Below are 17,261 nucleotides of genomic sequence, written 5' to 3'. Positions count from 1 at the left end.
GTTTCATCAGCAGGTCCTCCTGTACTGGAAACTAATTTATAGTCATAACTTTACCCCACTCTGTTCCCATCTGGAACAACAGATGAGTCTTGTCTAGAAGAAAATCCTTGTTTTTTGATGACTGGGTAGAGAGAGGTATTTGGTCGATTCAAGAGGAAACTTTCTTGACTGATGATTTTGTTAATAAGTTTAATTTGAAGTGTACTAAACAGCAACACTCAGTGGTGATCAAAGCGATTCCACAAGCTATGGTGAACATGGTGAAAGGAATGTTGCTTTATGAGAACAGAATACCCATGATGCCGGCACTCTTTATAGACGATATTAATTTCATAGATAAAAAATGTACGAACAAAATTATACGAGGTGTCCTCACGTCTAATCTCTTCCCTTTATCATTAAAAAGGAAAAATCTGTTAAAAGATTATCCTGAAGAGAGTATAGTCAGAATTAGAACCGGATACCTCACTCTACCCATATCACCAAAAGCTAAAGAAACACATTTTAAAACCTTAAATGATATCTATCCTTGTAATGAGTTTCTGAGACAAAGATTCAACATCAATAAAAACAACTGTACTTTTTGTGACTCTGACATTGAGACGTTAGAACACTTGTTTTTTAACTGTATTTATACCAGAATGTTTTGGGAAGCTTTCCAAGACCTGAAGATCTGAAAAGGACAATCAATCGCCCAAGCTGGATTACAAAGACATTAAGTATGGAGTCATAATACAAAACAAAAAACGGGAAATGATGTATAACAGTTTAATTATTATTGCAAAACAATTTATCCACAGATTCAGATTCATGAAGAACCACCCACTGTTCTTAGTTTATATGAATGAGATAGCAAACTTTAAAAAAACAACAACACTGAAATGTATTAAAACCAAACAAGCCTTGATTGTTTATGACAACTTGAATGTATTAATTTCTGTTTAGATCTCTGACTTCTATTTCAATTATTTATTTTATTTTATTATTGATATATGTGCTGTTACAAATATGCTGTAAATGCTCAGTCTGGAAAACTATATGTTTATATTGAAGGTTTTGAATGTAATGCCAGACTTTGTGTAATAAAGTTGGGGGAAAAAAAATGTAAAGTAGACTATTAAAGGGCTCCAGTCCAGTGGGCCAGTGAGTGTTTTTTATTTAAATAAACTTTATTGGACAATTTATAATTACAACAAAAGCCAAGTCCATCATATTATCAAAGTAAACAGACATGTAACTGAGATGGGGAAAAAAGAACGGCCCCGAAAAACTCCTGGGTGGGGCTTGGGGATTACTTGGTGCTGGTTGGATATACTCAAGGCGGGATATGACGTCAACAGAAAGCAACAAAATAGCTGGCATTTTTAAAACTCAGGAGACGAGGGGGCGCCGTAGCATTGTTCCGACCTCTCATCAGTCCGACATCCCGTTGTTCCAATATGTGATTATTACCGTATTTGTGTACCATAGAGGATCAGCAATGCAACAAAAGTAGGCTACTGGTCGAGATACAAGTGTCATAGAGAGGAGAGAGTGAAACACCATAACCTCCTGTTATTAACTCTGGGGTCGGGGTTGTGTGGGGAGCTCTCTGCGGTGCTGAACGGCTCCTGGCAGGCGTATTTCTGCCTTGATGGTGTGCCGTGACCGGCTCTGGGTCAGCTGGGAATGGCTTGAGGCGAAGCAGGCTCACGGCTTATGTGTTTGCTGCTTTCTTTTTCATTTTAACCCACACCATGATCTTTTCCTGACCCTAACCAAGTGGTGCCTAAACCTAACCAGACCTTAACCACAGGGCATCATGATGATTTCGGAACAACGGGACTTCGGAACAATGGGTTTAATATGGTCGGAACAATGGGATGTTGGACCAATGGGCTGTCAGAAAAATGGGCAGACCCCGACGAGGGTTAGCTCGTTCATAGCTTCCACCACCATGTAAACGAAGAGACACACCAGAAACCCAACAACCACCTCAGCTCATGCTGATTATCGTCTTTCTTATGTCTGCTTTCTTCTTCCTACTTCTGCTTCGTACGTCTGCTTCTTCTTCTTCTTCTTTGTTGTTGTTCTTTGTTTCTTTGCCGCGTCGCCCCGGTTGAAATGGTCGCGCAACGATTACATCATATCCAGAGCCCGGTAACTTTACAGGAACCTTCCTCCTACTCCGCCGCACAGTGGAGACACGGCGGTTGAGAGGGCCGAGCGAGAGGACGTTCCTGTAAAGTTCCTGCCCCCCAAATAGTACCAGGAACTTCTTCAGTGGAAACGGGCCTATAGTGTCGGCTCACCCTTTAAGCCCCCGGGACCTCATCTAATGTTTTAACAGCACATCCCACTCCGATCTCGTCACTTATTGACGTTTGGTCATGGACTTTTCATGTCAATATACGACATGCAAGGTACCCTGGGTGTGTTGGTCGTTGGCGTTCTGGGAAGTCAAGTTCGGCCTGTTTCATGCATTGTGTTCTTTCCAAATACACAATGTTTTCACAGGACATTTAACGTTTACATACAGTCTCTTTCAAAGAAAACGCACTACGTCGGTCTAACGCCGCAAACTGACGTTTTTTTCCACTTCAATAACGAACACACAAAAACTTGTGGTAAGGTTTAGGAAAAAAGAACAGGGTTTGGCTTTAGAATCTTCCGGTACGCAAACACCGCTCTCTCAGGTGAACGTAGGGACTTGCTGGACCCATCCACCACCCCCCCACCTGCCCAACTCAGACTTTAGTTGCCTTAACTTTCGTCCTTGTCCCGCTGCGTTTCCCCCTGATGCCGCCAGGCGCCATTAAACTATAATGGCAACCAGCTGCATATCATGCCGACGTTACAGGACGCCTTTTTTCATTGGTTTCTGACGCTGCAAGCAGGATTTCGATGACTTTGGAGCGGCAAAGAGCTGGTTTTAAGCACCAAGGGGCCTGGAGACTCTCATATTCCAGATCATAATCCAGCCATGCCTTGAACCAACAAAATAAAAAACAAAAACACAGCCTGTGTGTCACTGTTACCCCTTCACCACCAAATTAGCTCTGGTTCTTGAACCGGTTACACTCAGGATTCTTGGGCCTTCGGTGCTACCTAGTGAACCAGCCCACATTTCCACCAGTTTTAGTGGAATGGATTGTAATCAAGGGTGTGAAGTCACAGTTGCGTGGATTACCAGCAAACTTTTGTTCTGTTATGACAGAAAGAAACAAACATGGACTAACGAAGACCACTATGTGCTCTTTTTTTTTTGTCTGACCATTACTCACTTGAATTCTCCATCATTGTCTTCGCCCTCTCTTTCCAACCTGTAGGACAGGTCTGATTTTTGGTTCCAGCAGAGAGCCAACTTTTTGGGTTCTGAACCAATTTAGTTTTGGCTGAATTGCTGCAAAATTGAGTGCGGGACCTGGAACAGAACCAGTTCCTTGTTGGTGGAAAAGGTGTTATGAGCAGAACTCACCTTTCTCTCTTGTGTCACACTTTATAAACTTGGTTGCTCTGAAGTGAGGTGAGTAGGGCAGCTCAATCAGATGTCCGGCACCAGGGTACGCAACTCTGGTCAGCAGGTGCTCTTTTCCTGCAGCACGTAAAGTCTGGGCCATCTGAGGGTCAAAGGTCAAATTGAAGCACAAACTGAATTCATGTCTGGAAAAAAAAAGCAGAGGAAATCTCCGCTCTTCACTAGACTTTGACTTTTCCTCTACTCATATGAAGCCAGGGACAAGGGCAACATTTCACAAAGGTAACGTTACAAAATTCAGCTCCATTACAACTCACAAGGTTCACTGACAAAACAACTGTCTTATACTAAACATGTTTTCCAAACAAATACAACATGCTAACGTTATTAGCACAAGCCTATGGCATTTTACATTGTATAAATTAGCCTAGCAGCTAGCAGAGATTTCCTCTGCTCATATGAAGCCAGGATAAATCACACACAAGACTTAAAATGCTATATTTGTGGAGGCTTTATTGTCTTCGCAATTTATTGTTTCTTATCTGTGTAATTAAAGTAAATGAAAGCTTTGTTTCCACTGAGGGAAATGGTTTCAGCTTACAGAAACAGACAGGAGGTCTGCATCGCTGCAATGTGTAGTTACATTTTTGGGAACGTGCATGTCAGGCCACAGCGTAGGCTCTATGTTGAACCTTGAATCAGTGTTGTCGTTGACATAAAAATTCCAAAGTAATATAATCTTATTATGACTGATAGGAGCATAAAATCATAAAGTTCATAAAAAGTTCTTACGTTTAAGGAAGTGATAGACAGTCAAGTGAGTGCATGGTGTATTTGTTGACCATAACCAAGTATTCAAGTGTTAGAGAGTTGCCAAAAGAACACCGAGTTCTGGTAAGACTGCCAGAGGAAATAAAAGAAATTGGGCCCCTGACCCCTGTCTGGTTATAAAGTATAAAATATAAATTTAGACCGACTCTGTATTACAGCCTGTTAGCCAACTTCAACTCACAAACAAGTTTACCACATTTGAAATTATGAGATATTTTGGATTATCACAGACTGGTATGTGTCAGATATTAACCAGGATGTCCTCTGTGTGTGTGTGTGTGTGTGTGTGTGTGTGTGTGTGTGTGTGTGTGTGTGAGAGTGTTATAACCAGACCAACCTGCAAGTGTGTTATTTGTCTTGGCAGCACATCCCCTCTTACTCAGACAGATTTGTAGCTGCTCCTGGTCAGTCAACCCTAAACTGTGTTGAGCAGAGTTCTGGTGGGATAATAAGGCACTATGAGAGATATGATAGATAGATAAGATATGACGGAGCCTGACCATTTAGAGCTTTATAAGTTAACAGTAGGATTTTAAATTCAATTCTGGATTTTACAGGGAGCCAGTGCAGAGAAGCTAAAACAGGAGAAATATGATCTCGTTTCTTAGTTCCTGTTAGTACACATGCTGCTGCATTCTGGATTAGCTGGAGAGTTTTTAAGGACTTACTAGAGCTACCTGATAATAGACAGTTACAGTAATCCAGCCTTGAGGTAACAAAAGCGTGGACCAATTTTTCTGCATCTTTTCAGGTCAGGATAGGCCTAATTTTTGCAATATTACGCAGATGAAAAAATGCAGTCTGTGAGGTTTGTTTTAAATGAGAATTAAAAGACAAATCTTGATCAAATATTACTCCGAGGTTTCTTACGGTAGTGCTAGAGGCCAGAGCAATGTAATCTAGAGAAACTATGTCATCAGATAAAGAGTCTCTGAGTTGTTTGGGGCCAAGAACAATAACTTCAGTTTTGTCTGAATTTAACTTCAGGAAATTGGTGCTCGTCCAGGTTTTTATGTCTTTAAGGCAGTTATGGAGTTTAGTTAATTGATTACTTTCTTCTGGCTTCATCGATAAATACAACTGTGTATCATCCGCATGTTACCTAAAGGAAGCATATATAGAGTAAATAGGATTGGTCCAAGCACAGAACCTTGCCTTATTAAGCCCAAAGGCCATGACACACCAATCTGGTAGTTGGCTGTCTGACAATGTTAGGTTGTTGCTAAGTGTCTGTTGCCCTCGTCTTTGCAGTGAGTCCTGCACCTTTGGCCCTTTATTGATTGTGCAATCGTGTGTGTTTTATTTTGCTTTTATGTACCTATTAACTATGTTGTTATGTTTTTATTGTGTATGATGCTGTCTGATTTTATTTTCCAGAAGGGCGCCCCCACACTAGGTTCAAACCAGGAACCCTCTTGCTGTTAGGCGAGAGAGCTAACCACCACCACCTCTTGAGTTTTCCCTGTAGTCCATGTTCCTGCCTCGTTTTCTCTTTTAAAGTGCCTTCACTGGCGGCCTGCCGTCTTTGACAGAAACTGTGAGAGGTATGATTCATCAATGAAAAATATTTGTAGTCTCGGGGAAGGTCAAAAAAATAGAATAAAACTCACACCCCTCCTCGAATAAAAAAGAAAACAGTCCCTAATTGAGATAAACATTACAAACATTATTAGCTCTAAGCATACTAGAACTGTTCCTTTGGTCTTCCATCGTGGATGATTTACAATGGAAAAAAGCTTGTTCTATTTAAAACAAAAAATCCATCAAAATTTCAGTGTTCAGATTTCTATTAATAAAAATTAACAACATTTCCTGTAAAAATTACAAATACGATCTTTCATTCACTTTCAGATAAAAAAAATGCGTAGCAGTCTAAGAGGAGCATTAATAGGAATATTAAGAATTACGCAACACAATACCTAAAATTAACACTGATTTTTTAAAATGTTCAAAGCAGATACACCGCGCCTTCTTTTATTTTTTTTAAACGAGTCGCCACTTTAAAATGCTACGATAAATACGATATTTTAAAGTGCGAAGCTCCGAAGCGGAACTTTAACTACTTCCTTTTTCGTCGGACCTGTATTGGTGTCGAACCGGAAGCAGCGTGAGGTTACCGAAGTCTGCTCTGAAGTGTTGCACCTGGTAAGTTTTCTAAACGCGTTTTTGCCCCTCTTTCAACGGATTTTGATGCAGTTTTCTGCCAAAACACCGCCGTTTATCTGCCGTTTAAGATACTTTAAACTGAAAATGTAAAGACGACGAGAAAAACGTTAATTTTAAATATTTATTTCGTGTCCACATCCGGCGGCGGGAGATCCCAGAAGCCTCGTTGCTGCAGTGAAAAAGCGCTGCTGTGACTTTGAGGCCGTGTTCACATGTTTGAATCTGAAGCTTGTCTGTCTGCAGGCTTACAGATAATATCTGGTAATATATATAATATCTGTTAATGTTTCTGTTTGTCTGTCGGTAACACAGCTCAGTTTACTGTAATCATGACGTAACATCAAATTACTCACTTGACAGAGCGTGGACATCTCTGTATGATAATAGTATTCACATGGGGCTCAGTAAAATAAAGTTACCTTAATGTTACATCATTTTTTCCTCTGAATATTTTTGAGTACTTGGTGTTAATGTCGGTGTTGTGCAGCTGCTGCTTGTGTGCTCTTCTCTTGCCTTACAGACATTTGTACATGTAATTTTCTGCCTTTTTGTTGCTCAGATCGGTCTGTTTGTCATCAGAGCTGTCTGTGCAGCACAGACAAGATGTTGAGAAGCGCCTCCGCACAGGTGAGCAAGACATGATTATTAATAGACCACATTCATCCTACTGTTTATAATGTGTTTCCTGAGCGCTTTTAGCTTATTAATGAGACTTATTATTTATTGTATGTTTAAAGCAAAGCATCTCAGTTGATGAGACAGAAGGGATAAGAACACTTGAGTGCATGCAGGAAGATGCTCACTGGCTTTACAAATATTTTCTCTCTTCCGTCAACAGTTATTCAGACAGGTGGTGAGATACAGGAGCACAGACGCCACCCTCGTCCTGGAGAGATGTGAGTAAACTTTGTGTTTCCTGGAAGACAACGATGTGTTCATCAGTATCTATCCACTGTCTACTCGTTAGACTCTAATGTCAGATAATGGGGGTCTTCTGTGTCTTTATTCCAGCGATAAACCGTGTGCAGCTGTTGGGCCGAGTGGGTCAGGACCCGGTGATGAGACAAGTGGAGGGTCGTAACCCCGTTACCATCTTCTCGCTAGCGACCAATGAAATGTGGCGGTCTGGAGACGGGGAGACAAACTCACCAGGTACAGAAAAAGTACTGCGAGTTCTGTACAGTGAGGAAAAAAAACAACAAATACACAAGTGTCCGTTTCTTTTCATTCATTTTGATCAACGTAAGTACAAGTGGTAAAGACAGACAGAATCATTTTGGCTGAGGACGGAGGAAACTTCTGTAAACTATCTTCATGATTAAAATTAAGAACATTTCGCTTTCCAAACAGTTTCCCAAAGGCGACAGGTCACAACAGGTTATAAGACTAAAAAGCATTTCTTATGATAATGAATGGGAAAATAAATGATGAAAAACAAATCGAATAATGATAAATAAAGTTGAAAGTGAGATTACTTCGTCCTTTGTCCCGACGGCGTTCCAGTAGATATCTGAAACAAGTTTTCTATTGTCCCTTGGACGCCAGTATGTGACACAACAGACAAACATCGGCCACTGTCATCGGTGAATGTCTTATTTACCGACAGGCCAGTGGAGTCAACAAGGTGAATATCGGCCGATACCGACATGCAGCCAGTGAATCGGTGCTTCCCTTTTGCAGCTGCAGTTGGGCTGGGATAAAATGCGCACGGCAGCACCAGGAGATAAAATACAAAGTGTACATACTTTTCCCACTCCACATTTGTTGTCTGGGGTCACTGAATCTGTTTGTCTGAGCACTCTGACCTTCGTCTTTTGATGCTGTGTTTCCCTCGTGAGACATTTGTCATATTACGTGTTGACTGGCGGCCAAGAGCTGAACAAAACAGTCTGTTTGTACTTCAGGGTTAGGCTTAAATGTCCTCTGACATTTCAGTGTTTTTCCTGGAGGAACTTCTTAACGTTTCACACACTGGATGAATAAATGGGGCTGACTTTCTGAGCTGAAAAGTGAATTTTTAGGTTTGTTTTCACAGCACAGTGATGATCCTTCCTGTAGAACATTAAAGCCTAAATAAACCAGTTATAACCATTAATTTTTAAATGAGTTTGCTTCAAGGATAATGTTTTATTATAGTGGTAAACTCGAAGGGAACTTATTGTCATCTTTTACACTGATATGATGAAATGAGTAAAGATAGCTGATGGACTGAAATATTACTAAATAAGAATAGCAGATGTTTAGATAATGTGAGAAATAATTACTGTGACATTAGCTGTAACATGTAGTCTGGTATTTGCCCTACAGGTGTTGTATTCTGCCACTAGAGGTCAGCGTTACTATTTAATTCAGCCTCAGTGAGCGTGAACACATGATGGATTGTTGTTGATGGATTTCAAGGTCTTAAACGACTCTACGCCGAGCATGACGTGAATCAAACCAGCAAAAAAGACATGCACATTAATACAGTCTGTCCCTGAAGTACTCATCTCCAACCCTGATGCCTCGTTCATCATCCTCATTTAAAATTATAAATAAAAATACATGCTTTTAAGTCATCACAGACGGCCTTCAAAATGTTTCTGTTAGCATTAATTGAAAGTTTATAGTTCCTGTGTACAGATACTGATGGTGATTCTCTATTGGGAACAAACGCTTTAGATCACTGTCAACAGCAATAATATAACAAGCGGAATATTTAATTAAAAAAACCAAGTTAACAGGATAATCAAACATTCTGTTTATACTATTATATTTATTTCTGTAAATATATAACTTTAATTTAACAAGACGTAACCAAGACAGGGTCATACAGCAGCACAAATACAAACAGGACAACACCAAATCACAACAGGGACCTCAGGTGTGTCAGAATACATCACAAAAAGGCGAGTTCGCTTTACACGACTGGCCGACCAGTCTTGAGTCACGGAGACTAACATAATCTTTTGAGTGTTCATACCTGGCGACGTGTGCTTCTGTCATCAGGAGTCTCGCCAACTGCGTTACGACCTGTGTGTGCACACCACAAGATTTCTCCACCAAGCCCTCGCCAACAGAGCCCCAGATAACGCGGTGACGTCACCAAACTACATGTGAACAAAACAGGATATTATGAAGTTCCCCGGCGCTAAACTTTACTTGTCAACATGGCCTGGGTCCAAACACAATGCGCTCCCCGTGATCCTGTGGACGCCGCCATTGTTGTTGCTTGCCAGCTTGTCCTCACATTTCTTCCGTCCTCCTGCCTGCTGACGTGGGTCGTATCCCGCCTCTCAATGGCTGATGCTCTTTGTCAGTCGTGTCACACTTGTCCAGTTTTCTAGCATGCCAGATATCCAGTCCCAGTCGCAGACGAGGGGGCGACTTGCTCGTAGGCTTGTTCACACATGAGGACTCGTCGTGGCAGACTAACTGCCGACTCACCTCCGACCCAAGGTGGCTCTCAAGATCCTCCACAAGTCAACATCACGGTGAAAATCGAACTGAACTAGGCTTAAGGCGATGTTACCTTTCAGTTCGGCCTACAGAAGAATGTCATCCCTGCAACACTGTGTAACATATATATTAATGTAACATGTCATGTCTGAGGCTTTTTTCTCTGTGTCTGTTCCGTGACTCCAGGTGACATCAGTCAGAAGACGACGTGGCATCGTGTGTCGGTGTTCAAACCTGGTCTGAGAGACGTGGCCTACCAGTACGTCAAGAAAGGGTACGACCCACATGTTCCCTGTAGGACTGCACCTTTAACACTTGAGTTTATTTAGGGTTTCGTAACTGTGTTGACAGTATACAGTAGAGAGACAGAGGGATGACATGCACCACATGGTCGCGGTTTTGTGGTTGTCGTCTTGGACCGCTGCGTTCCTGAAAGTGAAACTCTATACTGAAATTATATTTCCAGCATCTTAAAGGTTTAAAGAGTGCCTGTACATGTTTAGTTTCCCTTCTTAAAGAACAGCAGCTGTGGAAAAAATGTATTTTAAGTTACAGACGATTCCTGCGGTGACAAGTTTTCATTACAGAAATACAACCATCTATAAAAACTGTCCATCTGTGTGTTTATGCTCTGTATGTTCCCGTCTAATTTAAGATGAACTCAGCTGCTGGTTTCAGTCGGTGAGGAAGCTACAAGTGTTCTGCACCACATTACAAAACATACAACATGAAAACATTAAATTTGGATTCATAAGAGACAGACACAAAGCACCAGGACGTGTTGGGAAACCAAAAGAATATTTCTTAAGGAAAAGGGACCAGCGACATTAACGACTGACAGTGGCATAACACACATTATTATTTTCCTCCTTTTTATCATGTTTTTTATTATTTATTTCGGATTGTCGTTCTCAGAAATTTTTCAATTGGCCTGAAGTTACAAGAGGTTGAGAACTCTTGGAGTAGAGGATCCTTCATGTCACTGTTCACAAGTCTCTGTGTTTCAGGTCGAGGATTCTAGTTGAGGGGAAACTGGACTATGGGGAATATGTGGACAAGAACCAAGTCAGACGTCAAGCCACCACCATCATCGCAGGTCAGACAGCAAACACAAGGAGCTTACTTTTAGATGAACGTCTTAAGTGGGATTTGTACTTGTGCGTCACAAATCAGCTTCACTATAACTCGCAGCATTCACAGACAAACACTTGTCTTTATTTGGACACATTTTCCCCACAAATACAACATGCTAATATTATTAGCACAAGCCTATGGCATTTTACATTGTATAAATTAGCCTGTCAGCTAGCAGCCTTTTCCTCTACTCATATGAAGCCAGGGACAACAGCAACATTTAACAAAGGTAACGTTTCAAAATTCGGTTCCATTACAACTCACAAGATTCACTGACAAAACAACTGTCTTATACTAAACACGTTTTCCAAACAAATGTAACATGCTAACGTTATTAGCACAAGCCTATGGCATTTTACATTGTATAATTAGCCTAGCAGCTAGTGGACTTTTCCTCTGCTCATATGAAGCCAGGATAAATCACACACAAAACTTAAAATGCTATTTTTAGCACTGTGTTTGAACGAGCAAGCAACCATAATAGCCTTGTTGTAGCACTTGTTGTATAATAATTTATAAAACAAATTTTTTCCTCTCTCCCTCTTCCAGACAACATCGTCTTCCTGAGCGATAACGTCCGAGAGAAGTTCTGAAGCACCCTCCTCTACGTCTCCACCCACCAAGACAACTTTTTGTATTCTCCTGTTTGTACAAAACTAAAACTGAGGACCTGAACGCCACCAAATAGAGGAAGTGACTTTTCCAAAGAAAAGGAGCGGTGACAGAATACGCTGTAACGCTGGTCACGTTTGACTGTGGTGCCTCCTGTAAACCTTGAGGCATCAGGAGAACCAGAAGGAGCCCATGTGTAGTATAAATACACTCAGTGATTATGATTGTGCTACTTGTACATAAACATTACAAAGACACAGTTTGAGCCCTTTCGCGTTTACTCAAGTTTTAAGAAGTGGAAATACAGTGAGAGAGACTTCACAGTTGAAGGAGCCAGTACAAGATGTTGTAGAAGTTATAGCTCTGTTAAGAGCAGCTCTTATTCCTGCCGAGGATCATTAACAAGTTATTGTTTTCTTCTTTGTGTCAGTTGAGACTCTTTACTTTTTCTTCACATACTTTTTTTTAAGAAGCATAGAAATACAAAAAAAACAGTGGAACAATTGGAAATATGTCACGTAGACTCTCTAAACTCAGTAAATCACAAGTTGTTTCTTGTGAGAACTTTTCAAAGCCCCCTATTACATGTATGTGTTGGGGACTATTTGCAGCTGCAGATAAATCATGGGATTTGTCGCCAATAATGAACACACAGATCACCAACAGATTTATCCCTCAAACAAATTAAAGTATTTGTTCCTTCTTGTACTCATCTGACTTGTCTCTGTGTTAATTTTCAACTTTGTCATGCACTTCTCTTTATGCAAATCAATCATGACTGAAGGTTGTTAAACTGCAGAGAAATGTGCAGAACGCAAATTTAGTGGAAGCACCTTCAATTGCATTCACATTTTTTCCTGCTCATATACCTGAGTTGTGTAGTTATACTTTAATATTAATGTATGTATTTGATGTTCCGCTCCTGATTTCTGCTTTGTCACTCTCTTGTCAATTGTTATCACATGTATCTGTTTGTCATTTCCTTCCTGAGTAGTGACTTGTTGCTTTCAGCTCAGCACTGCAGGTTTATGTCTCTGTCTCTGTATCGTTCGCTATAATAGACCTTTTTTTTTTTACCCCCCTCACAATATTGTTGTCTCCATGTCTGTGTCCATCTTCAGTCAGAGCATGTATGTTTTAACCTCCCTGTGATGGTAATTTCACTTACAAAAGACTCAATAGAGGAGAAAATGGAGAAAAGTTGCCACTAAAATCAAATTTATAAACCTGAAATAATAAATATAATTAGTACAATAAAAACATTTCTATAAAAACTTGTATTAAATGAAAAAATATGTGAAAAACATGCAACATTTATTTAAAATTATTTTTATTATTTAATTATGTCATCCTGTCACTGGTGGACGCTGATTGGCTGTGTCTGTGACATCAGAGGCGGGCCTTAGTCAAAGGTATTCTTGGCCCAAAGTTACTGGTCGCGGAGTTTCTAGAAGTCTTCCCTGATTGGCTGCGCCGCCTGTTCATCAAAGGCTCAGGAAGGCGGGGCTGCATGGTCGAACGGGCTTTAAACTGAGGAGTGATCTGATTGGTCGGGCAGCCGTTTGTGGGCGGGGACTGTGAGTTGTTTGGAAACCTGTGGAATCAGTTTAAAGAAACTGCGTCACTTTAACGGAATGAATCAGGGTGAGACCGGAAACGGGTGAAGCAGATTAAGAAAATAAAAGCTTCGAAATGTTTTTTGTCTCAACATTTGAAGCTAAACGGTTCAAATCAAAGTTTTACTTAAATAAATACAAACAAATTTGTCTCAGAGAGAAAAGAACACTTGAAAATACAGCTGCTTTTGGAAAATATTTTTATTTTTTCTTTCCTTTTTAAAATAGTGACGGTATTTTGACATACAAACACTATTTTTACTTATTTACTTACTTATTTTTAAAAAAGTAGAAAACAGAAAACAATTGTAAAAGGGTTGGTGCAATAAGCTACGGATTTAGCCTACACTTTTTCTGTCAGCAAAACCTGCTTTGGTTTGTCACTGCTTCAAAAATTATTGTTGGTTTTTTTGTGTGTGTATTTGAGATGTATAAGTAGGAAAACGACCAAAAAAAAAACAAAAAAACCTAGCAAAACAAAGGCTGTGATAACTGAATAAACTAAAATAACTGTAAATAAATTTGATAATTAATAAAATTATTATCACAATAAATACCAAGAGGAGTGATTAAAATGAAAAAAATATACATAGCATTACAACTTAAGGGATATTTTTTCTTGTGTCGACAGAGATGTGGTAATGACTGCACCTATATCGGAAAAATTTAAGGCTTAAATTTCAATTTTATAGTTAAAAAATATCAAAATTGACCAAAAATTTAAAAAGAATTCTTTAAATAAATTGCGGTAGAAGTAGAATGAACATAAATGTTTGGCTTTGTGTCATTTTTGTCACTTTAAAAATGCTAATATTCAACATTAAATGATTAATTATAAAATAATATAATTTTTATTTTATTTTATTTTATTTCATATTATTCATTTTTAGTTATTTAACATAAAAAAAAATCTTTCCTGACCTCAAAAACAGTGACTGATAAAACAACAGACCCCTCACCACAGGTCTCATTATGTAATTTAGTAGCTGTTCTGGAGCTTTTGATCATATAACATGATCTTCCTCAGCAAATAAAGCAGGAGTTTGCACAAATAGTTATGTCCGTTTTTTTGTAAGACACAAGTTTATTTTAGTATTTAAAATTTGCTCATTATTTTTATTTTATTTTACTTTATTCATTTTATTTATTTAACAAAAAAGCTCTTTCTTGACCTCAGAAACTGTATTTTTTTAAAAAAAAAAAAATACACAAGTTTATTTTAGTTTTTAAAAGCTGATTATTATTTTTATTTTATTTTATTTTATTTGTGTAGAACCCATAGCAATCACCTGAAACGAGTTAAGGTTTTATTTTGAAATTCAGTACCGGAAGCTGTAGTTTATTAATGTAGGTATCTTGTTTCTAAAGTCACAGACAGCTGGAACAGATGAATCATCCCACATTTTAAACCCTACATTCAAACTCTAATGTTTTCTTCAGCCTTCATACAAACACATGAACTCTCTTTTTTATTTATTTCTGTAGTTTCTTGATTTTATTCTGAGTTTATTGTCTGATTTCTGATTTCTGTCTCTGTGACTCCGCCCACACATTCCTGTGTGTCTGGGCTGTGAGGAGGAGGAGGAGGAAAGAAAAGGGAAGAGTAGCTGTAGAAAGCTGCCTGTGGACGCTGGACCAGAGAAGAGATGACAAACAACAACAACAACAACAACAATATTCACCTTCCATCTGCCTGCTGCAGCTCTCTGACATAACATACATTAATCCCTCACAGTCTGAACCAACCGGATCTTCCTCTGTTTGTTTCTCTTCTTCTTCTGCAACTTGTTGGGAACTTTTTGTTTTCTTTGCCGCAGTTGGATGTTTGGAGTTTCCAGTCTGACTGCATTACAACTCGCAGCCGCATAAAGAAGAGCAAGAGGAGTGTGTGAAAGTGTGTGCGTGTGTGTGTGTGTGTGTGTGGAGGACATCATGGAGATCCTGGACAGTAGTGAACCGTTTCTACACTGGGACCGGAACCTGAGCGAGCTGTCTGAGGCTGGGGAGATCGACTGTGTGCTCTACACCAATGTAAGTCATTGATCAGGGATGGAGGGGAGAGGTGATTGATCAGGGCCTGGTGATTGGGGAGTTATCACCTTTATTTCACTTAAAGGAGTAGGAGGGGGTAGGGCAGTGTGTCCAGTGGGGGTGTGTGTGTGTGTGTGTGTGTGTGTGTGTGTGTGTGTATGTGAGAGAGAGTGAGAGTGTGTGTGTGGTACCCGGCTCTCCATTCACAACTTGAGCCTTGAGGTCCAGGATGCAAGTTAGACAGTTTTTCAGCCTCTTTAAGCTATTTTGTCTTATTTTAAACACATTTTTGAGCAAAATGGTGGCGAAGTGTTCAAAATAACAGACACATAAAGTCCTAATGTAAACAATAATGAGCACTGTGAAGGGATATATGAGAGGGGAAACCTGCATGAGCTCAGTTTACTCCAGAACTATAGTCGAGGGCTTGTCTGTTTCCATTTATCTATGATCAATTAAATGTCAAAAAAGCCTGTGAAAGTTCCTAGAGTCCAAGATTATTCCTTCAAATTGTTTATTTTGCTTAACTGCCAAATTGAAAACCCCAAAATGTTAAATGTAAGAGAGAAAAGTAGCACAAATTTACATTTAAAAAGCAGGAAATGGAGGATATTTGGCCTATTTGCGTAACAGTAATTGAAATAAAGATCAGAGTGAAAAACCATCTGAACCGCTGCCACTAACAGTTATTATTCCCACTGTAAATGTCAGTTAAATGTCAGTTAAATGTCAAAAATAGTGGAAAATATTTGTTCAGTCTAACCGACTAGTCCCAAATCTCAAAATACTTTACAAATACACTGAGGAAAGTAGCAGATACTCACATGTGATGAGCGGGAAATGGAGATTACTTAATATTAATTGAAATAAAGATGTGAACAATAGGTATGGATACATCAGAGTGAAAACCCAACTGAACTCACTTATAGGGCTGCCACTAATATTGTTTTTTCCCACTTATCTTAATTTAAATGTCAGTTAAATGTCAAAAATAGTGAAAAATGGCTATTGAAAGCTGCCAGAGTCTAATGTGATGTCTACAGATGGTTTGTTTTGTTTCCTTGACAAGTCCAAAACCTAAACATATTCGATTAAGTTAAATTTTTTAAACGTAACACGGAGAAAAGAAGCACAAAGTCGCATGTGAGATGCTTATAATGGAAACTAATTGTCTTTTTGCATAACTTTAAATCAAATTAAGATGTGGACAGTGGATACATCAGAGTCCAAAACCACCTGAACTGACTCTAGGACTGCAACTAACAGTTATATTTTCCATTAATTGAGTGCCATAAATGTCAGTTAAATGCCAAAAGTAGTGAAAATGGCCATTTAGGGTTCCCAGGATCCGAGGTCCAAACCCCCAAAATATTCGATTTCATTTACTTTTTGATCATATAAAACTGAGAGAAGTAGCGGATACTCAAATGTGATGAGCAGGAAATTGAGGACATTTGGCCTTTTTGCACAAATTAATTGACATAATGATGCAAACAATGGTTATGGATACAAACGAGTGAAACTTGCAACTAACTAATTAACTAATTGATTTTAAATGTCAATTAAATGTCAAAAATAATGAAAAATGTTCATTGAAAGTTCCCAGGATCCAAGATGATTTCTTAAAGCTGTTTTGCTGACCCCCCAGATATTTGATTTAATTGACATTTGATCTTGTAAAATGGAGAAAAGTAGCAGATACTCACATGTAAGAAGCAGGAAATGGGAAATAGTTGGTGTCTATGCAAAAACTAACTGAAATAATCACGTGGACAATGGGTATGAAGACATCAGAGTCACTTTCGGACTGCAACTAATCCACTAATCAATTACTTTAAATGTCAGAAATAGTGAAAAATGCCCATTGAAAGCTCTAGGAGTCACAGGTGATGTCATCAAATGGTTCATTTTTCTTCATCTAAGCCTCCAAAACCCAAATAAATTCAGTTTAATTTTGTCATTTTTTTTATTTGAAG

The 17,261-nt window shown here is 39.2% G+C and overlaps 2 protein-coding genes across 3 annotated transcripts in view; both read left to right on the top strand.

The window, feature by feature from the left end:
- Nucleotides 1-6,368: 6,368 nt before the first annotated feature.
- ssbp1 (single-stranded DNA binding protein 1) lies at nucleotides 6,369-12,350 on the top strand. The gene is made up of 7 exons (XM_049567297.1): nucleotides 6,369-6,433; nucleotides 7,014-7,081; nucleotides 7,293-7,350; nucleotides 7,466-7,606; nucleotides 10,079-10,166; nucleotides 10,900-10,988; nucleotides 11,576-12,350. Exons 2-7 carry the CDS (start codon nucleotides 7,058-7,060, stop codon nucleotides 11,617-11,619), a joined length of 444 nt encoding a protein of 147 aa, XP_049423254.1. The 5' UTR covers nucleotides 6,369-6,433; nucleotides 7,014-7,057; the 3' UTR covers nucleotides 11,620-12,350.
- Nucleotides 12,351-14,786: 2,436 nt separating this feature from the next.
- The window catches only part of creb3l2 (cAMP responsive element binding protein 3-like 2), a 40,205-nt gene continuing 37,730 nt past the window's right edge, over nucleotides 14,787-17,261 (top strand). The window contains exon 1 of one of the 2 annotated variants that reach the window (XM_049567273.1): nucleotides 14,787-15,285. In XM_049567273.1, coding sequence (XP_049423230.1) covers nucleotides 15,187-15,285 — 99 coding nt within the window. In that variant the 5' untranslated portion in view covers nucleotides 14,787-15,186. The remainder of the gene's footprint in view (nucleotides 15,286-17,261) is intronic. The other variant, XM_049567272.1, reaches the window with a different exon arrangement.

This window comes from Epinephelus fuscoguttatus, linkage group LG22 (genome assembly GCF_011397635.1).
Source record: "Epinephelus fuscoguttatus linkage group LG22, E.fuscoguttatus.final_Chr_v1".
NCBI classification, from domain to species: Eukaryota; Metazoa; Chordata; class Actinopteri; order Perciformes; family Serranidae; genus Epinephelus; species Epinephelus fuscoguttatus.
This window is presented reverse-complemented; position numbering and strand designations above follow the sequence as displayed.